Here is a 24,467-nt window from a genome sequence, read left to right as displayed (position 1 = left end):
CACAAATTTTCCTATCGCGCTTTAAGTTCAGGGAAAAAAAAGAAGAAAGAAACGATCGGAAATATATTGACTTATCTCTTTCAAGACTCGAGTCGCGATGCAGGACGGTCCTCGGTTTTTTGTCCGTTTTCTTCGTCTCCTCCTTATCGACGTCACCGAGGACGAGCTCCGACGTGTTTTTACCGTGGACGACGTCAACCAGGAATCGGTCCTCCGAACTGGCGAGTCCCTTCGGATGCTCGGTCGTTGTCGTGTATTCACTTTTCTCCGCCAGCGCGCGACAAACACCGAGGATGACAGAGAGAATTAGAACGTGCATCATCGTCGCGAGTATTCCACTTGACGGCCGAACTCCAAACGTTCCGGATATTGAGTGTACGAAAGTTATGTTGACGTTGCAAGTAGTTCGACGAGCGTGTATGTTCTAACGTAGAGATGACACAAAAGTGGCTCTCCAATTTCTCAAGTTTCACCTATTTATATAGCGGTCATGCATGGGATGCTGTCGCGTATTCACCCCTCAGGGACGAACGTAGAATTTTCTTGCAGTAAAATCTGTAAAGAGGTCAGAAAGCAAAAATTACTCTCTCCACGTTTTTCCTGTATTTCTTGGTATCTTTTTTTTTGTAATTGCAATTAAATAACCGGAGGTTTTTAAAGCTTTACAGTTACAAACACCTGATGTTTTGGGACATTTTATATATATTTACACATATGTGTTATATATGCTTCTTACTTATTTAATATCTAATTTCCAGAACGATAATATAAATTTTATAGGTAGTTTCAGTTCTTTTTGAAAAAAATCAGATACATTAGACAACAAATGTAATGATAGTAAAGCGATCATTGGAGTTTATCCAAGCAAACTGTCTAAAACCGATAATAATATAATGACAAATGCTTACAAAATAATGGAACATTTACTCCGACTGACGATTTGATAGCTTTTACTCTTATTCCGGCTGCATAAATATTTCGTAAACGATTGTAGACCGTGTAACTCTTAAAATAATACCGTACTAGCTGCGTCCCTGAAGTCACAAAGTGTGACCAAACGTCAAGCGACAGAGGAACACTAGCGAAAATAAAAGTGTCACGAGTGAGTCAACAGTCGTCACGCCAGCACATTAATTAAGATTTCCCATTGTTTTCGTCACTTTCTTGCGAAATTTGGCAGGTCCGCGAGGCGGAATTACGCCAATAGGGTCCATCCATCTCGCCTCAACACCTCGAGTTAACACCTTGCGTGATGCTTGATGACCCTTTAGGAAACTCATCCAATCCAGCCAGCTTTCTCTCGCGTAATTAACGCTCAATTAATTTTGTTTTCGCGGAAATACGCTACAAGACTCGTATATAACTTTTCCTTCGTTTTTTTTTCAACTTTCCCTTTGTTGTTCGCTACGGTCCCTTGCCCTTTCCGCGTCACGAAAGCTTCTGTCGGTGAAAATTCAAGCGTACACGTAATCTCAGTTTCTTTTAATCCCTGGTGTGCTTCGAGCGAGAGAGACTTGAGAAGTTGAGACACACGATCTGTACAGCAAATCGAGATATCTGGTCCACGCAAGAACCAAACTCGAGAGTGAGTCGATAAAATAATAATAGCTAGGTCCGAAAATATTTCGCCGAATTTCAATTTTCCTCTGTTTCGTTCCTTTAACGAATCCCGCCGTTACGAAATGTGAACAGGACAATTTGTTCCGCCGCGGTAGCCTCTAGTGTGACCAACGACCGAAATTATCGAGCGACTACAGCGTATCCACATTGTTTCAATTTTTATTACCGCGCTATGAAATTTGCAACAGCGAGAAAAGCCTTGGGTCAGAATATCTCGAAGATGTCCTTGTAAAACGACATCTAATAATCCAGACTATTGTTCCTGCATTATCTTTTCAACATTTTTAATCATCGCTACAACAGGTAGCCAAGTTGATTGTCGCTAGTCAAGTATCTTTTAGTTGGCGAATTGCCTTAAACTTCAATCGTAAGAAGCACCTCGAGTTTGAAACAAAAAGGCGTTTCCTCGACCCTCTATACCCGCGAGCGTTCAAGCATGAAGGGAGAGAGCGCGTGTACATCGGCGATTGTGTCGAGTGCGCGTATTCGATCAACCGCAGGAAGCGGAACGAGACGCGGGCATTAATTTAAGCAAAACCGACGACCCCCGCGAGGGCGGGCGAGCTGCAATGAAAGAGAGAACCCGATTCTATTCGCCGAGGATGCTGGGGACGGGACATTAGGGGCCTAATTTAAAGAAAAGAGGGGGCGGCCGCCACTGGCTCAAACGGGGGAGGGGGGAGAGGGAGAGATACTCTCCAAGTGGGAACAGGACGGGACGCAGAAAGAGAGAGAAGAATGGGGCATGGGGTGGCCCGGAGAAGATACGAGAGATCGCGGAACGGAGCGAGAGCAGAGTAATCAATACGTATTCACACGCGGTGCCTCGAGTTCCCCGGTTTCCATGGGAACTGACGCCCACGCATGCGTTGGTCCAGCGCGGTGCCGCTGTACCAACGCGATCGTCTGGAGGTCCGAATCAGTCTCGCGCCAACCATACCGTGCGTGAGAGACCACCGTTGCCGATCACACCGATCGGTAAAATCATGAAACAAATTATATCATATTTCAGCTCTTAATACACATTTTTTAAATGTGTATCGCAATCTTGCTCCTAAATTGACTTTAATATTCGTCTCGATTTCGCTGTTTGGCGAAACGTCTCGCTGAATGTAATACATGCTGAAGAAGTAGAATAAATGTAACATAAAGCGATGTATAATAATAATAATTTAGTAATAAAACATAAAAAGAAACAATACGCGATCTTAGATAGAGTAGATTGTTGAATTCTTCTGATGGACCCGGACATAAAAGCCTAGAAAGAAAAAGCCAGTCTGAAAAGGAGTATTCAGCTTCAAACGCCGAGATATCTATAGCTACTGCGGCGAACAATCGGCGTCTCCGGAGTCTAAAACACGATCAACCAAACCGTGCGAGATTGTTCCCCCGGCGACGGTCGTCTCGACCATCGGATGGTCGGCTCTATCGCCGTCATTCGGGGGTTTAGTCGCGGCGTCCATCCGACGGATGTTCGTTCCACCAACCGCCCTCACCCTCCGCTCCGGCTCGGCTACCCTTCCGGACCGCACATAAGGGATCGCTGCGACGAAGAGGGGACGAGGGTTGCTTGTCGCGCGCCTGCGTCGAGTCCTCAATGACGACTCGGCGAGGTAGGTGCTCGACCCGGACGCAGTTGGGAGAATACAAGCGGCAGGCAGCTCGCCGTTCCCGCGTAACGTGGGCTTTTCAACTCCGTCGAGTTGTTTCCCGCGAGCGTGAGAGAGATCACGCGGCGAGAACGAGGGGGCTGACGAGCGTGGTTCTCGGTGATCGTGACGCGAAAGTGAAGGTGATCCGCCGAGGTGAGAACTGAACGAAGACACCTGGTGACGCGAAGCTCGGGGCCCATCGGGGATATAATAGCGCGAAAAAAAAAAACTGACGTTCGATAATATCGGTCGGCGCGCGTTTAGGTTCGTTGAACCCTTTCGTGAATCTGCGGGTGCTGCGGCTGATGCGATTCGAGTGCGCTCGAGAGAGTGTATCGGCTCCACGGCGCGGCGGCCGCCGCTGCGGAGGGTGATGATGCGCGTCGACTGATTACGCGCGGATTCTGTGTTCCACGCGCGATATCGAATCAGCGCCGATCTACGCGCGAGCGTTATATATTGTTATTCCACCGTGACATACACGCAAGGGGAACTTGTGTTGTTCTGTGTCCCTTTAGTTTCCAGACACTCTAGACCGCGTCCTCGACATTTCTGTCCGCTCGCGTGTATATTCATCCTGCGTGTGTCGTGTTGTTTCCAGTGCACCCGGATGTGGCGTCGAGAAGGATTCGACGACAGATGCACGCTTGAAGAGGGAAAGAGAGCGAGCACGTCGGTTTTTGTGTAGTGCGGTGTATTTGGGAGCTCTTAAGTCGCCGATTGCATGTGGGTCACGAGTTGCATTCGTCCCAGCTAATGAGATAAAAGGTCCGCCGTGTTAAGAGGTAAGCCTGTTAACTGGCGTTACTAATGGGTAGAGTTGCTGATGCAACAGCGGAGAGTGAGATGGATTCGGATTAGTGTGTAAGAGAGGAAAATTTCGGTTGGCGATCTAGTTGATGTCAACGTAGAACAAGGCTGATCAGATCGACCTTCGGTATATCCGAGTTAATTAAAAAATGAAAAACTGTAAAATTATATAAAATAATTACATTTGTCACAGCTCGGAAAAACTCGCTACAGTTTAAACGTTCCAAGTCTATTCTATTCTAAACGAAGAAAAGGACCTTCGAGAAAAATCTATTGGCCGAAGGGAATACACTATAATAGATTTTAATGGAAGTAATTGATAGTTTGGTAGCGCCAGTCACAATTTGTTTTAAATGTTTGTTTTCTTCGAAGAAACATGTATTTCTTTTAATCGAACACTGCTTACGTAGACTGAATCATAGCGATAAAGTATTTAATAAGGGGGAAATCGTTATAGGCAATTACAAATTTTCATCGAAAGGATAAAAGTCACGTGGCTATAGTAGGTGCCTACAATTTATCGTGTCCTTAACCTCGCAGAAAATCAATGTTCTTCATATATCTCTGTGTGAATTGTACGTTCTATATACGTTACGCCATTTAAGCAACCTCACTTACAGTAATAAATGAAATAAATAAGAATTCGTGATCCTTCCCTGTCATAGAGAGAAGCGTAATGCTTTACTAACAAAATTTCGTCTTAATAATAACATAGGATAGAAAACGTAACGAACGTGTTTAATTTTCGTATCGATAATTATATATCGAAACCATTCCGTAAAAATTGACTTTGCAATTTCTGCGTAGCCCGCACGTTCGCTGCTTGAAATTTAAATAAAGCACTAATGGATGAGCGTCCCTTAAGGTATGCAGCGGATTAGAGAATGTTCTTTCCGGCACAAAGGGATCGGTAATGAGAACTGCCGCAGTGTTTGCACAAGAATCGCGCTTCTTTTACCCGCGGTCCTTCGTGGATTGCTTGTAACGCGGAGGGGCGTTCGCCCTACCAAATTGTTTAAAGGAGAACGTTTATGTAAATGGTTCCCAAAGTAAATTCCGTGCCGTAAAGCAGTACTGGTAATGGAGAAGTACAATTTTGGGAGATACAAGGGATTTTAATGATTAACGACCTTAAATTAAATACTCTCCGTGCATGATATTTATCTGCATAATCTCTCTCTTTAAATTATTACACATTTTATATTGCGCAGGATTATAACAGATACAAATATCTTTCATATATTAATAAACGATATATTTTATATCAACGTTGCAATTTTTTTTTCATTTTGTGATAAACTTTACATCCGTGAAATTGAAATTGCTTTAAGTACTACGCGGTATGCAGACGAACGTTCTCATCTTTTTTTTCCGATAAAAAAAAACTTGGTATCGATCGACTGCTGATTTCGTCTCTACGATATTTGACGTGCAAAGGCTTGACTAGATTCTGATCTCCCCAACTCTCTCCCCCTACCTAGTTCCTTAACTTAAATCTCACGAGGGTAACGCCATAGGAAAGGGAGCGAATCGTGCGTCTTCCATGCTGGCTGCTATCCGCGTGATTCTCGAATCGAGCTGTTCTCTTCGCGGCTGCGGCGTTGTTCCCTCGTCAAAGATGATAGGGTATTCTCAGTTGTATGGCGTGGCACATCTCTTGTCCTGACGGGGGACGCGTTCCGTCGGTGACAATTGTCGATATTTCTAGATATTACATGTTTACTAGGCTTTCAAGACACTCTCTCGAAATATATTGTAGATTGTGGATTATAAATTCGCAAAGCACACTTGGACTTCTGTATTAATGTTACGCATTTAATATATCAGATGTAATTATTTGCAATTTTTTAATCGCTTAATGTGTCGTATGCATATCATTTAATACGCGATGAAGGTCAGATAGCCGCATTTAGAAACAATTCCGGAACGGATTAAAAACCGTGGCCTTTATACCTCTACTCCTTCCTTTATCCATATTTAATGGATCTAAAAATTAACTCAGCTACTTTTGTATAAATATTCAAGACAAGCTTTTCAAAACAGTCAATTTTTAATCGACGCATGAATTTGGATACAATCATTTTCAGGAAAAAAAAATATATTTTTACGATCCGAGATTTTCACGTTAGGCAAGATCGATGGGCATTCAAAGCTGTCGAGATTATGACATTCGGACATCCCGGTTGAAGAGAAAATCTTCGAGTGTTTTGTTTTGCGTATCGTAAATCCCGAAGTCGAGCCCGTGAAATCGTTGAAAAATTGCCATGGCGCGCGTTTAATCCTGGCTTTTGGGTCGAACGTTCGTACCGAGGGGATGCTGAGGGGATGCCGATACGGCTCGTACCCTGAAATCTGCGGACGGGACATTATCGCTCGGCATTCTCTCTCCCGGAAGCCGATGGAATCCCGTCCATATAGTTCAGACACGCGTGTTCAGCTCGCTGTAAAATCCTTACCAGCGATCGCGCGCGCTTTCACGTATATCTACGTTTCATATCCGAGAAATCTTACGACGGGGAACTGCAGAGAGGAAATGCGTCTTACTCACCGATCTGTGAGAAATGCGAGATAAAAGTGAATCCACACGTATCGATAGAAATTGAAATAATCCGAGTCACTTCACATCTTCGTTTATCGTGTTTCGATGAAAGACGTACATACTTTTGACGGCAACGATATCAAGAAAATATTTAGAGACTTAAATTTGCATTTTTCCTTCTTCGCATTTAAGCTTTGACTATTTGTAAAAAGAGGACAGATTCGCAACCATTTTTAATGTCAACAGTATTGGAAAAACTCATTGTAAAATGTAGTTCAAAATTTATACCCATACACCCTTCTTCGGTCGTGTGCCGTTGGCTAGTGGATTGCATGTACTGAATACCATTAAAGAAAGATCGATATTTGTACAGCGGCGTCTACCTCGAAAGGTATTATTCGCGAAGAACGTGTTATTTGCGTATACGCGTGTTCGGGACGCGCGTGAGGGTGCATTCGTTTACCCGATTTCACAGCTGTCGTAATTGAATTTCGAGTGCCGGCGCCGGATATAGGCACGGGTGGAAACTCATAAGGCCAATGTCGAAGGCCGAGCTCGGCTTCTCCGAGTAATTGGATTTTATAGGTTGGCGCGCGATGGACCGATCGTTATAGATATCGAGACGCGCACCTGGGAGAATGCACAACGCTTATACTTAATTGATTTATTCATAGAGAAATATATAATAGGATATATATTATAATCTAGAGTGATATATAAATAAAAATAGCATGCATTTTCTTGAATGTGCCAAAAATCCCGTTAAAGAGTTTCTTGGAGTTTTCAAGGAGGTTGTTGATAAGTCGAGTGAAGAAACTAGGGACGCGGAAATAGATTATCTTGGAACAGATGTGCGAGGTGTGTTACTAATGCAACAGCGCCGAGGGAATACGAGCCGGCCAATGATGGTCAGTGGCATCCCTCGCTTTAGGGGAACCACCTAAAAATTGCACCTGATGCTTTTTCCCGAGTTCTCCTCGAAATCCAATCGACGCTTTATTTCCTGAAGATTTCGCTAGAAATTGCCGTCTGTCGCTCCAATAAAATCGTAATCGCCGCGCATTATTGCATGATGATTGTCAATGAAAGTTCTGGACAGATCCGGTTGATCATCTATCTTGACTCTGTAAATATTTAAATTTGCATTATGTACTTTCCGCAATTAGTGTCTCTTAGATTATTCAAAATTGCATGTATATTTAGATATGAGAACTTCATATCGGAAAATTGTAAATGTAAATTCTCAAAATAAAACGTTAAAATAAGAAGTAGTTGGAAAAAATATATTTATCGCGAAGACAAGAACAAATCTCAATCAGTTTATTTATTCTCTAAATCCGCTAACGTCTGTTAGAAGAGATGTCGTGTGTACAAAGGTACAAGACTGATAAAATGCGGTAGCCGGATGAATGTATTTTATCCCCAGCTTCCGTGAGAGCGACTTCTCTCGGCGGTAATTCTGTGGACGAAGGAAACATTCGGAAAGCGGGGGAATAAGATATCACACGGAAGACCAGGGGAAACCAGTGCCATTACAAGACTATCTATATCTATCAGGATATCATTTAATCTCTCGAGCTTCTAATTGGCTTTATAGATAAAGCCGCCGTGTTACCGATGTTTTAATAAAGCCTGCCAGAAATACAGTAATAAACTTCTCTCCGTTGATCTTCCCCGTTGATACGAGACATCTGATAAAATGAATTTCTGTCGTGTGGTGTTTCAGGAAGAAAATGTGGAGCTCGGTTACCGCGGCTGGCACTGAAAATGGACCAGCACCACCCTCGAGGAGCAAGCACAGTGCCACCTTACTTGCCGGTCACGTATATCTTCTCGGAGGCCGAAATGGCAACCTACCTCTCAAAGATCTCTGGCGATACAGCCTTGGTGAGCTTTAAAATTTTTCCGCTTATACTCGGCTTATACATATGTTGGCTCGCACATCATCGCACATATTATTACATTAATCGATCATGAGCTATGCGTCGCTTCCGGAACGTAGAATATCCCGATAATTATCGAGAGAGTGATCGACGGTATATTTCGAGTGGTTCCCAAGTGCGCGATATAATACCGACGTCGTCTCTCTGACCAGCGCACCCCATCGTATCCGCTGGCGCAACCCCATGGAATAAGGGGGCGCGCGACGGAATTTGAACGGGGTTATTCAGTCTGATCAATAATGCACCATTATTAAAGCCTACGTACATCAGTTAAATCCGCGGACGATACCCCACAATTACGTGGTGTTTCCACGGAGATCAGACATATGTGAATTAATTGCATCCGCCGGCCATAATCGGTGGCTTATGTACGTGACAGGGTGAGATTTTCCTCCGACTGAAATGTTCCATCGCTTTTATCCGCGTTCATCCCTAACCACACGGGGGGGTGTTAGCGTCTTATCTCGCTTCCGAACAATTAAAATCTCATATATCGCAACTCTGTTTGTCGCGCCCTGTATTTTGATTAACGCAACGAAAGATCGGTTTTATCCCACGAGAGATCATGAATATGTCGACGTCTAGAAGCAATCTCGAGAAGAGCGATGATTTGTGAAGTCAAGTATAGTCGATGTAGCACGAATACGCTTCGCTCGTGCTCGCACGAACGGGTCTTTTAATCAGAGAGTATTGTTCGGCCGTGTGCTTGTTCGGGTGAATACTGAAGCAGCTGCGGAAGGGTTGGCGGGTAGCGCTTCGTTTCCTGGGACAATGTTCCCGCTGTCACCACCCTCCGTTTTAAAAAGCTTTGTCGCTCTACTTGATCTTGCAAAAATATTGTGATAACTCGAAGAATCACAAGAGTGCTCCAGCGGGACCAGTTGTCGTTTCTCTTCTATCAGATTATTAGAGGGGTAACTATTTTTGGAGAAGTGTGAGAGCGGCATACTTAAAAAAAATTTAATTGATAGAAAAAAGTTGTACGGGACGAAGAGGATTAAAAATTAATTTAAAGACTGTATTCTTATTTTCTTAAGAATGTAAATTTCTCTTAATGACATAAAATTCCTGCAGTGTAAAATACCTTTAATATTCTCTCTTGTGTCGTGAAGATATTTAGAGAGGCAAAAGTGGCTCAAGTTGTTGTGCAAAGCACGTATATCCACTCGTTCGGAAATGCCGAATCTCTTGCGCATCGAACACACTGCAATTTTGCAATGCACGCTTTTATACAAAGGGAGGCATTGTTCCACTGTCCAAAACTAGATACGACACGTGACACGTGTACTACGTAATCAATGTCGGGCATCTAGTATCACTTTAGCGGCATCGGGGATGCTTCAACCGGCACATTACGGTCCTTACTTTAGGTCTTTGTTCTCGAGCACGTTTCGAGGAGAGGCTGAAGCTTTGGAGGCGGATATTGCGGAATTAGGCGATATAGATGTCGGCACGAATGTCGTTCACGAATCACACGTATTTCGTTCTCTCATTTATTTATGGATATTATCGTTCCCCTCAAAGCGGTTTCGGGTGAATAAAGAGGATGCGAAATGGAAGGGACAGAGCGAGGGTCGTGAGATAAAAGGAAGGCGCTGTTTGAAAGATGTGAAATCATAGAGAAGGGCGTGCGGAGATAAGAGGATATAAAATTGACCCTTTAAAAAATAATTTAATATAAAATAAATGAGCAATAATATTCCACGAGCTAATCTAATAGAAATCAACATCCGATAAATCAGAATCTAATAGCAAGCTTCCTGGCACACAGGAATAAGATTATACGTCGAGAGGAAGCATAACATTAATTCAATGCACGGAGAGAGAAATAATAATTGGCGCATGCAGCAATATCTCTAGACTCACTTCGATATTCACTAGAATATTCACTAGAAGAATATTTCGATAAAAGATGCAAATTTATGCGCTACCCGAGCGAGCGTTTTTCTCGCTTTTATATCTTTTATACCTTCGCCGAGGGAGCCCCGGCTCATTCTTCACGATAGTTTCGAAGGATGCTGAGACGTCTGTTTTATTAAGAGGCCAGATACACAAGAGATTTTTAATATTCTCTTCGCAAACTGTCGCCATTACGATGGCGCAATAAATCCCAGATTTCCCATCCAATTTCCTCTTCGTTCTCGTTTTGTTATATACAAAAAATGTATCAATTAAATTATTAATTGCGAGAATTCACAAAATATAAAACATCCACGATATCACAATTACTAAAAACGCGAAGTACAACATTTTGTAATTATTTTATATTTAATATAAATATCGCGTGCCTTATTACGCTAAAAAGCGATTCTATTTTTTTGACCAAAACCTAGGATATGCAGTACACATTCTGCTGAGGCCGAAGTCGGTTATAAAAATGCAAGGAGTGCATTAGAAAAGCCCTTGGAAAAGCCCGACGTTTTACGTTCTCATGCATTTGTAACACGTGCACTTTTTATAATAGCTGCATGCCTAGCCCGGAGGATAAGAATGTCGGATTACGTGACATGTGCTTCGCCTTGTTTCTTTTTCAGCGGAGAGCAAATGGGAGGAACTGCATCCAGGCGGCGAACGACCGCCGGCGCTTCAGGAACACAGCACGGTGGCGTATAAGGATTGCCTCTACGTTTTCGGCGGCGAGCTCGGGTTCTCTGCCGGAACGGAAACGCCACTCTGGGTTTATAACGTCAAGGTAATGCTTCGCACAAAATACAAGTGTAGAATGCGATATCGCGTATCGCGTACGGGAAATTCAAGTCGCGCGAATAAGTGCCGCTTAGAGCGAGCACTTTTTACGGCGATAAGCATCGGCATGTTCCCACACTTTTGATAACGATCCCGACAGTCATCGTCGGGATCGCGCTGAGAAAACTCTTAATGATCTTCCCCACGAGGCGACGAGGGGAGTCTCGCCGAGAAGGCAGCGAGAACGAGAGACGGAAAAATCGCACCCTCGAGAAATATCGCTTAACCGATAGCAACGTCATCGGTTTTACGAGTTTTACGCGGTAGCGTGCCACTTTCCCTTGCCGCTGATACAGAGGGATGGTTTTAGCGACGGGTGACAAGCTACCAAGGGCAACCGAGGCTTATCCGGCCAATAATGGCTCGCGGATCGAGCACGTGTAGAAATTCACCGAGCTATACCGTTTGTTATCCTGTTGTGCCTCACACAGTGTCAAGCACTCCTTGGGGAGAATAATAAGCGCGACATGAAACGAGCAACACGGGGTGGTTGGCCTCTTTCGGTGACGAGGGAGATGTCTCGCGTGCGGACGACCAATCCCGCGAAATAAGCGAAGCTCGGAATCGATGTTGCCTCTCGTCGATTCTCGTAAATAAGAATGATGTAGTTCGGGCACCGACCAACCTCGGTTTACCAAGATAACATCCTAATAATTTGTCTTTCTCACAGAGACCCGATTATCATGATACTGTTAGTAACTTTAAGTCGTGTTTTAATGAAGGATTTTATTTTTAACAGAAGATACATGATATTTTAGTAATATTTTGTAATATGCAAATTATATATAACGTATACGTTATGTCGTTTGTGTCGCTAAACAATTAATAGTTATTAACGTAATCTCTGAGAGAATTAGAGAATTATGTATTTTAATGCTACGTTTTTTATTTATTTACGTTGTTTAATTGGTAGGAGATTACGTGTTGGAACTCGCGTACACCTCAAATTTAAGGAAAGGCATCGGTGCGCGATATTATCAATCAACTTCGACGCGGTTGTCCAATATTGCCCTTCGTCTCGTTTACTAAATCGAAGGGGTGCAAACCTTCCTTCTGATCACCGAAACAGCCATGGCGATTGCCCGGAGGCTATTCGGAGGCTGCCCATCGTTTCATCTAATCAGACCGCACGGGTCGTTCTTAACTAAATCTTGTTAACGAATTCGATTGAAATCCTGATAGCGAATTCCAGACGAAACGCGGAAAACCCCTGGCGATATTTTATGAAAATCCTAGCTGAATTAAATGAATAAATCTTCATTGATTCGTGATCATCATCTATCTTCTTGATCAGATCTACAAGTCATCAGAAATTATTTCACGATTTCATTATGATATATGTCGAATATTATATTTTCTTTTGGAAAATATTAAGTTTTCTGTTTCGACTTTGATATAATGTATTGCGTTTTCGATTGTTGAGAGAATGTCTACGTAATGCTTCATTCATACCGAGGGAATGACAGAAGTGCATCGATGATGAACGAGCTTTCGTCTCGATAGAATAAGTATGTTCAGAGTGCTGGCATTACTTCCATTTTCGAAGATATTACGAGATTGCAATCGATCTCCGGAATATATAGTTGCAATATTAGATCTCAGAGAGGTGAGGTCTCAACTCAAGGATCAACTTCAAATTGATGATATCCCAAGCAATTACCTATCGGATAATTATAGCCTATGCAATGAACTTATATGATTTAAGTTATCTCCAATATGCAAATTAAATTTAACACAATTTCGACTTATGTTTAATCTCATTTTTTATAATGGAGCACCGAGGGAAAGAAGGTTTAGATTCTTTGAAAAATCGAATTAAAACTTTTTTTAAGCGAAAATACTAAGAACTTAAGAATTTAACAACAAATTATTAATTTTAATAAGCTAATTACACTAATTGCTAACACATAATAAAATTAACTTTAAAGAAAAATACCAGCACATTAATTTTCTGTAAAGTCAAATTAAGATCCTCTCTCTCTATTTTTTATAGATATATATATATTATAATATTATAGTATTATAATATTATAAAATTTTATGTTGATTCTTATTCGCTTTTCTCGTAACAGTGTTAACATTTACTGACGTACCCTCTAATTTCATACAATATTCAGAGGAGGTACATCTTTCGCGAGACCTTCAAGAGCAATTTAAGTCGAGGGTGGTTTTTGGCAGCAGCTGGTGTTAACAGGCTTTCTCTCCGATTCGTACCCTTGAAACCAGACAGGGCTTCATTCTCCCAAGGGTAGTTGCCGCTCACGTGCGAGGCATTAAAAATTAATAAATTTCGCGTCAAACGTGGGATGCGAGACATCACGTGTCATCGATTCGTTCTATCGGTTATTTTCTTATTTATTACGAGTAAAATGGAAAAGTTGAAGTGTCGATTTCTTTATTTAAGAAGTCCTACATTTATAAAAGTATATTGCCTTTTATTTCTAATTCTATCAACAACCAAGTAACAAAATAAAGTCGTCTAATCTCATTCGTGTAAATGCATTTACCACAAATCTGCAAGTTTTCACTAAATTACGTTGTATGGCTTTATGTACAGTTTGATATGGGGTGGATAAATGTGTCAACTACACTGATTTTCCTTCGTCAGCAGTGGCTGGCTATCTCTTTCACTCAATAGGTTTCATCTACCATATTATTCTGACAATCCCTTTTACGTAAATTTTATTGTCTGCGAGACTTTGCTTATCCTTTCGCTGTCTTATTCATCTTTAAATAAACAACATTATTGGATTCAGTAAAAATGTTATGTTTTTCGTTAGTTTCTCCTGATACTAATAATGCAAGTTTCAAATTTTACAATCTGCGAATTGTTGAAAAGAACATTTTGTTATAGACAACATAGACGAAGCAAAACTGTATCGAACGGGAGAACGCAGCCAACTCTTTTCCAGCTATTTCGTATGTCTCGAGATTTTTTTGGCTGAGTTACCATGGTTACTCTTGGTCCATTTGTTTTTAATCGTTGGACCATGGGAGGAAATACGGACGTATCCCACCGCTGTTTCTGTCTGTTCGCCGTGTATTATTGAAATCTGCGTTACAAATGCGTCAGAGGCAAAGCTGATTGGCTAAGCCGGAGGGGTTGCTCGGCGCGTTTGTTCTTTCCCTATACTTCTTTTACCTCCCTGTCTCTTTCACTTTCCCTCCGTACTTCGTTAAAACACTACCTTGTTTGTAGAATAGAAAGTGGAAGTAGGTTCATGTGTCGTAACATACGTTCTATTTCTTTTACATTGTTAATTTACGAAAAACTTTCTTTGGAGTTTGTGAATAACGAAGGCCATTCTACGCTATGATATTCTACGATGATGCATAATAAGATTGATATTTGTTTGAATCTTTTTACGGTTTATAAATTCCTTTTGTCCAAAATGCACATATTGTAACATATATCAGTTATTCTCATATATGACAAAATATATGTTCATAACTAAATATCTCGAGAGAGTAGTAGATATATTCACAGCTCCCTCAGAGAGCGGAACGGACACCGGTAGTCCTTTTGATGTATAGTGGCAATCACGGGGTCTTTTACCCTGCTGGAGGTAATGTCTATCGCGAAGCACGCTGATTTCCATGTCCCTGTGGTACGAGTGTGTGTGTGTGTGTGTGTGTGTGTGTGTGTGTGTGTGTGTGTGTGTGTGTGTGTGTAATGCTCGAACAAAGACTACAGAGATAGCCGTTGCCGGCTAAGAGTGTCAAAAGTAATTACATAAAGTGCGCGTCTAAAGCCGATGGGTTGAAGCGACTTGATCATCTCTTGGGTAGATCTGAAGCTGGTACTGGAAACTTGTGTCTCGTCTTCATCTCGATTGTAGCGGAAGGGAATGATCCCTTCGAGTGTATTCACCAGACAGTTACACAGCCCATTCGTTCATCTCCATGTTGCAATTCCATGAACCATGGTATTTCGAGAGAAGAAGGGTAATGCGATTTTAAAACGCCAGTTGATACGCACGCCCGAATTTTCTGCTAGACTAAGCGATAAATCTCTCCGAGGAGGGAGGGGGAAGGGCACAACGTATTGATTTCATCGATACGTGTAAATATAATGGACACGCGAAGAATGCTTCTTCTCTGCGGCATACTTTTCATGGAAATTGTTCCAAGGTAACAACATGGTAAAAATAAATCTACTATCTACCTACGTAACGATACTTGAATATTCTTTTGTGAATATTAATCATCATCAAAGTCTTTTCGTAATATTGTAATTTCGTAAATAACAAGGCAGTATTGTCTTGATAAAATATCTCCATTGCATAACGTTATAAACTCAACAGAATATTTCATTAATTTTACATATGTACCCTGGTGAAAATTTTCCTCATATTTTCTCAGAAAATTCTTAAGAATTTCTCATATTTTACATTTATGAAAAATTCCGAAAAAATATGTCAAATTTCTCAGATACTTTCAGAAATAATTGAATGAAGATTTTCGGGATATATTTCAGTATCTGTATGTATGAACATTTCTGATAAATTGCGTTTATTTTCTGAAATTTATTTAGATTTCTACAAAGATGTGTTGCGGGAAAAATCTGAAATATTTCATTATTATTTCGTCTGAGTTTTACTGAAAAATGTTCCAATTTGTATAAAAAAATCTTAAAATTCTGAGAAAGTCTTAAAATTTTAATATAAATTCTGATTATTAATATGAAAAATTCTGCGATATTTATCCACTAGGGTATAATCTTATATACCTTTATATATTTGATGTAATATGTATTTTTCAAATTATTCGTCTTTATAAACGCATATATTCTCTTTCGTAACACACCTACGTCATAGTTTTATAATACCTCGCCGGTGGCTTTACATATTGCATACATTCCTTCATCCAGCCGCATGCTTTTCGTAACTGGATGAAAGCTCGCGTTATGAATGCGTTACCAGGCTCAAATATTCACCGTTGAATACCGACTACGCCTCTCGTCTGCGTATGTTGCTACGCTATGTCTTCGACATCGATGAAAAAACGTATCAATTCATATAAATAAATATTTTCCGCACGGAGCGAATTTACAAAACGCTGTTTTTAATTTTTGTCAATATAAAAATTAACCATGTTAAAACTACACCATTATGTAGTAATAATAGAGGAAAGAGAAAGAGAAATATTTGCCTAATGAATATTTAAGCAGTCCAAATTATACAATACGTACTTTGTAAGCGCACGTTTTGCTGAATGAAATATTTACCAGGATTCGTGTTGCAACTGGTGAGAGAATAATTTTCGCATATCTATTCAGTGGCGGTGGCAACGACGATTATCGCAGCCCCAAGAGTTAAAGCCGAACCTATTCAGACGGCAGAATTGGAGGGTCGCAAATTAGAGGTCTTTGTCCCTTTTGTTGCTGGCCGGCCTTATTATACGTCATCTTCACAAGTATTCCCAAAAATGCAGAGATGTAGAATCAAGCTCGTTTATAATCGGAAAAGCAATTCTTTAAGAGAAATAACGCGAGTAATGAAAAGCCAAGTAATCTGACTGGTGAAATGATTATGATTTTCAGACAAATATATGGAGAAAGGTGAGAGCTCAACGGGGTTGCGTGGTTCCTAGAGGTCGGAGAGGCCACACCGCCCTGGTACATCGCGGACAAATGCTCATATACGGCGGTTACCAAGACTTACGTGGAAGCTCCTCTGAACTCTGGGCTTTTCATTTCGGTAATGTCGCTACGATACCTCGTATACAGCTTCGTATACCGCGATCAATAATAATGTGTAACCAACTCCAACTTACTTAACGTTACAGAAACTGAATCTTGGCATCTGCTTTCGTCGAGCGAAAGTGGGCCGGCCGCGAGACACAAGCATTCAGCGGTTTTGCATGGTGATGCGATGTATATTTACGGTGGGATGACGGACCTTCAAGAAAGGAACGATTGCTGGCGATGGGACGTCAACAGCGCTTCGTGGTCCATGCTGAAGAACAAACCAGGCCCCGGACCTCTTCATGGCCACGCGGCATGCAGACTGCCAAGTTGCATGCTGATCTTTGGCGGTGAGAGCGGCGGTTTGGCGACAAATGAGCTTTGGAGATTTCATTTTGGTACCCGTTGTTACATTATTACAGTAAAAAAGTTTTAAGTGTACAATATTATATGATTTTCATAAATCAATTAATTATTATTTCGACAGGTACAGAAACCTGGGAGAAATTGACGATATCGGGGCCGAAACCGCAACCGAGAGCTGAAAGCGTCGCTCTCGCGGTGTCCGAATTGCTGATTCGAGGAACAGGCATAGACAATTCAAAATCGAGGCCGAGAAACCAAAGGCCTAGGTTGTCGAGCAATAGAATATCGCCGAACGAGGCACCCTCCGCCAGACCCAGTTTTCTCAGGGAAATTTCAAAATTATCGCAAATAAATCTGTCGAGGCTCAGTCATCCGACGAAGTGTAGTTATTCAGTTCTCAGCGGACACGACGATAATGAAGAAAGCCCCCAGGAGGTATGTGTGTCCACATAACTTCCGAGATACGTTCTCCATCGATGCGCTCTTATATTCCAATTAGGCCTGCATGCAGGCAAACACATATTATCCTTTTCAGCAAGTGGACGTCGAAGTGGTCGAACCCTCCACGGGAATGGTGAAATCTCGTAGTGCCAACACACTGGCCCGCCGAAGACAAAAAGCGTCGGAGGGAATGGCGAGGACAACTGACGTTAGCAATACTAGCAATACTTCTGGTATGACCAGAGATCCTATTTCGGTGCCAAACTTTCGTGCTTTGACGTTACCAACCCCTGTTCTCACGCCTATAGAGGCCGCTAGATTGGTCTTCGTTGATCCGGATGAGAATAGCGACAATGAAGAGCGTAAGGAACCGCCCACGTCGAGACTGATCGAGGTTCAAGAGGAAAGACGGTAGCTGCCTCGAAATAACTACTCACATTTAATTAATTTGTTAAAGATTCAGTAAGATTCCTACATTCGTTATACGTTCGTTGCAGAGATTTTGCAGCGGTACACCAAGCTTGCCAGCCCACCCGCGGCGAGAGTTACAGCTCGCATCTCTATGAAGCCGCTCTGCAAACGCCAAAAACTCCGACGACGACGAAGATCCCTACTTCCGCCTCCGTTCGTTTCGCCGATCTCGAGGAGGGTGAGGAATCGACGTCGGATTACGCGAGTATCGAGGCGAGAAGTCCGGGCGATCCGCTCGCGGAGGATGATTGGGTGTCCGGAAGAAGATCGAAGCCGCACAGGCCAATTGTCACTTCGTCGACGATACGAGAGGGCCAGTTCGGTTTCTGTAATCCGAATTATCTCGGCCTGGATGAGACCAAACCTGGCCATCACCACCACCACCATCATCATCATCAACAACAGCAGCAACAGGACGGAAAGTATGCCAAGTTGCTCAACAGTCCGCCCGATAGCGTATTGGAGGATGAACCTGGAAGATCGGCTTCGCAGACGTTCGCGGAGCTCTTGGAGCTTCAGGAGATTAGGAGGGTGCCCCGAGCGCCACCGAAGAGCCTGCCGTTGGGTTCGCCGTCGAGAAGAGCGGTGAGCGCGTCGAGGGCCGAGAGGCAAAGGGCAAAGGTGGCGGCGGTGGACGGGACCGACGCTAAAACATCTTCCTACGGACCGGCACCCTTGTACGTTTTTTTGGTTGGCGGCAAAGAAAAGGGTCAAGTCACGGTGTTCGCCAGGCCGGTCTCTCTTTGGAAGTTACAGTTGGCGCCGCATATCTTCTAAGGATGACCGATGGTCCATTTTAGCTGAGTCATCCGCGCATTAGTGATAAGAAAAGCACGTACGAGAAGACTGATGATTAAGGGAAGCGTTCGTGCAGTCCAATTTTTCCAAGTTACTGTGGTGTTTTACAAATATTCCTTGATGGTAAAATTGACGCTGAAGAGATCGATTTTGTCGACGTTTATCCTGATTTATTTTATTATTAACATTAAAGTTAAACATCGTTAGTTTTATATATGTTGCGTTCTTCGTTACAGAGCGAATATGTCTTTTGTTGTAATTGTTGACTTCTTTCGTTCGTTAAAGTTTGTTGATTGCTATTACCACTTACGTCATATCTTCTACGTTGCACTGTCAACGTCGAAATCGAAGAAATCGCGGAAGAGAAGTATCGTATAACATGCCAAAACGTAGCCATTGTTTCTGGCAAATGCCGTCAATGTATCAATGCGCAATATATATTTGAGAAGTACATTTTAAAATATAGTAAATTTTATCGTGCAGAAAGTAATCTATAATAACGTAATCGCTGCTTAGGTGAGAAATATAGAGATCATCACTCTTGATTTAATGTGCCGATAGATAGGTAAATAAGTAGATAAATACGTATTTAGAAAATCATCAAATAAATTTATAGGAAATTATTTTATCGTATTGTTGCTTTTATGAATCTTATATTTTTTAATTTGTAATTCATTAATTACAATTCTATTCTGTATATTATTTATTGACTTATTCATTACTGATTCGTAAAGTATATTAAAAATCATCGCATCCATATTTTTATTTATTTGTATAAAAGATTAACATTTTCTTACGTTTAACTCGAAAACATGTCAAATTAATATTCCTACTGTATGTGAAACGTGTGTGTTTAAAGTAAAGCCATAAAACACAATCTTCGCGAATCGTGAGTTCATATTGAACCTGCCGATTCAAGTGTTCTCAGTGTGAATTTTGTAAAAAAGATGAATGTTCAAATGTAGAAGCGCAGATCAAGTCGGCGATTGAGATTGTACTGATCTTCAATAGTTTTACTGAAAAGCGCGATTTAAAATATCGCGTCGCAATCCTATATTTATTATCGCATCCGTCTCTTAACTTTACGATACGTAATTTATTCGTAGGATATGATAAGATACTAAGTTCCCCGATCGCCAAAACTTCGTGTTGTATGCAGGTAAGGATCTGCAAAGTCGTCTGGCCTGATCTGCGCTCAACTGCCATCGAATGTGAAAATTCAATGTGCGTAAAATATGGGATAGAATTAATGTCAGATGCGTAAGCTTAAAATATTGTAGGATCAGAGGTATACGCACGGTATTCCATCATTCGCGCCTACTAATTACATAGCGCTATTACTTAGGAATAAGGGCGCAAATTAGGTGGACGTTATTTAATAATACCCTAAAGAGAAAAAAAATGGTTCAGGACTTTTCGTCTTGTTTTTCATTAAGCATAATAGCATCTGATGTAATTAGTGGATGTAAATCATGAAACGCCGTATGTATCATTCAAAGATTACGAGATCGACTCGTGATTGTTCCACTATAGAGATTATTACTGACCGATTCTTCTATTCTGCAGTAGATAGATTTTTATAAAGAAATTTTAATTTTTATTGCAGTTTGCGAGGCAAATCAGTAGGCTGTAATTCTTTAGCAAAGCAAATTAATTGTTCGCCGGAATGACTGGAAAATAACCAAAGAAAGCATGCGAGAATTATTGATCTCAAAAATAAAATGTTGCATATACGTGTGTTGACGAGAAACTAGCGATAATTTTTATCTGCCAATTTACTTGAAAAAAATAATGTTTTAAAGATGCCAAAACAATGCTTTGTAGTCTTTATATACCCGAACCGTTCGCTCCCAAATATTCGCTCGCTGATACTTCAAATGTTTCAGTGTCATTTGACGATTTTAAAATACGGCAAACAAAAATTTAGAGTCCGTAATTGTATAAATCAAGCAATTGTTTATTTTGTATTATATTAGAACAAACTAACGGTAGCAAAGCACAATTTCTTTTTAAACAGCACTCTTTTACAGAATGCAAGAATTTAGAAGTCACTAAAAGTATAAAAGAAGGCTTGTGTTCTAAGAGACTATAGTCGCTATGCTGACGTCAGCGATCCTGCGTCGAGTCGCTGCAGAATCGCGAATCGAAAGTCTTTACCGTGATTGTATCTATTCGTCGTAGTAAGTTAGTTTTAGTAAGCGTATTATAAGTAGAGCAGATGCGATGGGCGAAGGGAGCTCTCTTGTTCGTGTAGAATTTTTATGCCCGTAAAGGCCCAACACATGTAATCCATCCATAAGTAGCTAAGGTCGACGTGGCTTCTCAACTGGCTAGATATTGAGAGATGCTTGTATTCGCATTGTGTGATCTTCAATGACGTTTTCAAAACAATTAATCGTTCTGCAATATTATTTATATTAGTTATTGTTATTCATCACGAAACGCAATATGACGAAGAGATAATCATTTTTAGCGACTGTATTACCGGGCAAGTGCAATAACTAGAATTATTTGTGAGGTCAAGGGAATCTATTGAGTCGGTTAAAAATGAAGATTTATTGCAAACATCTCCTAACTGGTGTAACGGAGGAGTGAGTTATATCGCAAATCTTAGGACGTGCAATCGATGTTAAATTACGAAAGTTTAGTGGATACACAAAGGGTTGCTCAAAGGAGGGGTCGCTTTTTAAGCAAAGGGTCTCCTGATATCTAGTCTCGGGCCTCGGATACCCGAAAATCAATGTTTTCCATTTCGTAGAGCTAGTCAATTACATCTCAGTGTACAAAACTTAAGCTAAATGTTTTCGTATTATCTCTTCACTTTACTGTGCATTTACCCTCGTATAGACATTTCATTATCCCTCCTACGTCGATATTTCGTTCGTCGCGGCTTTTCGTTTCTTACGGCTAGCGAGTCATCCGCATTACTGCAAACAGAAGCTGTTTATACCTCGCAATACGCAATCTTCATTCCCACGACCATCCAGCCACGAACAAACGATTTCGTATTCACACATTCCTTCTCTCACGGCCATCTTGGCACGTAACAAAACCTATTACGTGTAATACGCTAGTTTTGGAGGAGAGACAAGCAACAAATTTTACATTGCGTAGCAATCAAAGAAGCGAAAATAAATGACGTTAGCGTACTCTTTGTATAAGCTTTGAACGTAGCCCGTCGCGGCGTCGGTCGGGTACATCGCTGCATGAATTGTCGAATTAAAAGGCAAATCATTCCTACCAGAGTTCCGTATTTACAGAGCGCAGTATTTTTTCAGAAACCGAACCTTCGAATAGAGAGATGACTCTTGCTCTTAATTAATTCTGTATGCTTAATATCGAGACAATATATATATACGAACGTATTACGTGGTACGAAGCACCGAAAATACATGATTGGTCACGCAAAAATGTACGTATTTTTCATAACGACTATATTAAAAATTATCGCGACAACAAGTGTAAGCACAGTTATTAAGTACAGTTAGATAAACGCAGTAAACCGATATTTTTTCGAGTAAGTTCCTGCGAATCTCTGAATTTTATAAAAAGTATGATATTTCCGGTGCTTGGTACAGCCAGCTACAACATTTACGTGGATTTATTACCCTACTGGATTGGGTGAATGTGTTTATACATAATGCGAGCATAATCGATATTGCGTTAATTACCCTCTCATATTTGAATGTCGATGCGAAGGTACGCGCCTGACAAATCTGGGCTCTTTGGTTCTTGTATAATTATTGGTAATCATCTGATTGGTAATTATCAATCGCGTTTAGTTTATTATCGCACTGTAATTAATGTAACAATTATTAATGGAACAGTATTACTATGATTAGAAAATATACTATATATATAATTCGATAATATCGAGATCGCGTCATCTTATTATAATCGTACATATTTCTTCCTCCCTATTGCGTGTTTTTATTTTATATCTCAATGGACCCACATTTCAAATATTATTCATTATATCATTTACAATATCATTATTCCATATGTAGGTAATAATATATAATTAAATTTTGCGCGCCTAGCGTATAATCTATAAACAAAAAAAACCTAAGGAAAAATGTTTAAAATTGCGTAACCGTTCAATGAAGAACATATAATGTAAATTTTTTTTTCAGTGCGCTACGCTTAGTTATGCAATTTATCTTACTTATGAATTAACAAACAATGTTGAAAAAACAAGTTTAAAACTTGTTAGTCATTATTCGTACCGAGTATTAAATATAACATGTGTAAAGAGACAAACTTTTTATCAACTCAATTGTGTAATCTAGTAAATTATTGTGAAAATCTCGAAAAATCTCTTTAAAGCTCTTTATCCGTGACAGGTGTAGATATAGTAAGTCCTTGGAGATACTGTTCCAAATTACGTAATAGATCTTCAACATAACTTTATTACATGCCACAATTTTTATCTTAATTTCTTTTAAAAACTTTTGAAGTTCTTAAAAGTCCTTCTCAAATAATTTCCTTAATGAACAATGCCCAATGTAATATCTTGCATTTTGCATTCAATCTTTTTATAATATTAGACTTTCTTAAATCTTTCACCGAAATACGAGAGAAAGGCTGAAGAGAAGAATTTTTATCTAAATAAGCTCCTTGTTTTCATATGTCAATCCTTAATCTATTTTTTAAAAAAGGTTTTGGTAAAATAAAACCCTATGTAATAATCGCATCAATCACTATTATCTAGAATATATTATGCTATTGATTATTATTTTAAGAATCATTTTCCCTTTTCAATAAGCAAAGATTCATCTTAAACATAAATTTTTAGTCCTCGTCCGTCGCTCGCAGCAGCACCAAAATTCAATATGCGAGTATTGTTGGGCAGTTATTGTTAAGCGTATTATTGTTTCAGAGGTTTAATCAAAAAGAGAACTTCTCTACTTATTTTACTCCCTAAAACATTACGACGCATATTTCGCATGTAATAATACATACATATTACGATTAACAGAGTGCGATTAATGAATAACAGTCTGTCTTTGCATATCTTTTTTCTTCAGCATATTGTCGCTTAAGGTGATCCTAAAGCCGTGATCCTAGCCGGTTTTTTCAGTTTTTTTCTTAGCACTAATCTTTTAATTGGCTTTATAGAAATGCAAAATTCTTGTCTAGAATTAAAGTACGCATCAAAATCTAGGTCATGGTGGTCGAATTTATATCAAAAACGAAAAAAAATTAATATTTTTTGTTATATGTGACGACCACCACATATAAATTCGACCACCATGACCTAGATTTTGATGCGTACTTTAATTCTAGACAAGAATTTTGCATTTCTATAAAGCCAATTAAAAGATTAGTGCTAAGAAAAAAACCGAAAAAAACCGGCTAGGATCACGGCTTTAGGATCACCTTAAGAGAGAATGTGC

At 40.5% G+C, this 24,467-nt stretch overlaps 2 protein-coding genes across 15 annotated transcripts in view; one reads left to right on the top strand and one right to left on the bottom strand.

Moving 5' to 3' along the window:
• LOC139816639 (uncharacterized) overlaps positions 1 to 24,467 on the bottom strand; it is a 174,068-nt gene that overhangs the window by 2,194 nt on the left and 147,407 nt on the right. For 5 of the 11 annotated variants that reach the window (XM_071784272.1, XM_071784274.1, XM_071784275.1 and 2 more), the window contains 2 exons: positions 7,575 to 7,745; positions 76 to 555 (listed from right to left, as the gene is read on the bottom strand). In XM_071784272.1, coding sequence (XP_071640373.1) covers positions 76 to 322 — 247 coding nt within the window. In that variant the 5' untranslated portion in view covers positions 323 to 555; positions 7,575 to 7,745. Of the gene's footprint in view, positions 1 to 75; positions 556 to 908; positions 1,456 to 7,574; positions 7,746 to 24,467 lie in introns of those variants that run through there. The other 6 variants (XM_071784273.1, XM_071784278.1, XM_071784279.1 and 3 more) reach the window with 2 other exon arrangements.
• LOC139816635 (uncharacterized) lies at positions 3,063 to 22,941 on the top strand. Of its 4 annotated transcripts, none has more exons than XM_071784266.1 (9): positions 3,063 to 4,057; positions 8,348 to 8,508; positions 11,099 to 11,256; positions 16,852 to 17,008; positions 17,097 to 17,393; positions 17,483 to 17,796; positions 17,861 to 18,035; positions 18,111 to 18,213; positions 18,300 to 22,941. In XM_071784266.1, the coding sequence occupies exons 2-9, from the start codon at positions 8,355 to 8,357 to the stop codon at positions 19,048 to 19,050; spliced, it is 2,109 nt and encodes a 702-aa protein (XP_071640367.1). In that variant the 5' UTR covers positions 3,063 to 4,057; positions 8,348 to 8,354; the 3' UTR covers positions 19,051 to 22,941. The 4 variants fall into 4 exon arrangements, with proteins under 4 accessions (XP_071640367.1, XP_071640363.1, XP_071640364.1 ...); XM_071784262.1 differs by having other exon boundaries at positions 3,066 to 3,425; positions 3,874 to 4,057; positions 17,861 to 18,213; XM_071784263.1 differs by having other exon boundaries at positions 3,067 to 4,057; positions 17,873 to 18,213.

This window comes from Temnothorax longispinosus, chromosome 7 (assembly GCF_030848805.1).
Source record: "Temnothorax longispinosus isolate EJ_2023e chromosome 7, Tlon_JGU_v1, whole genome shotgun sequence".
Taxonomy (NCBI): Eukaryota; Metazoa; Arthropoda; class Insecta; order Hymenoptera; family Formicidae; genus Temnothorax; species Temnothorax longispinosus.
Note: the sequence above shows the minus strand (reverse complement) of the source record. Positions and strands in the feature narration are given on the sequence as shown.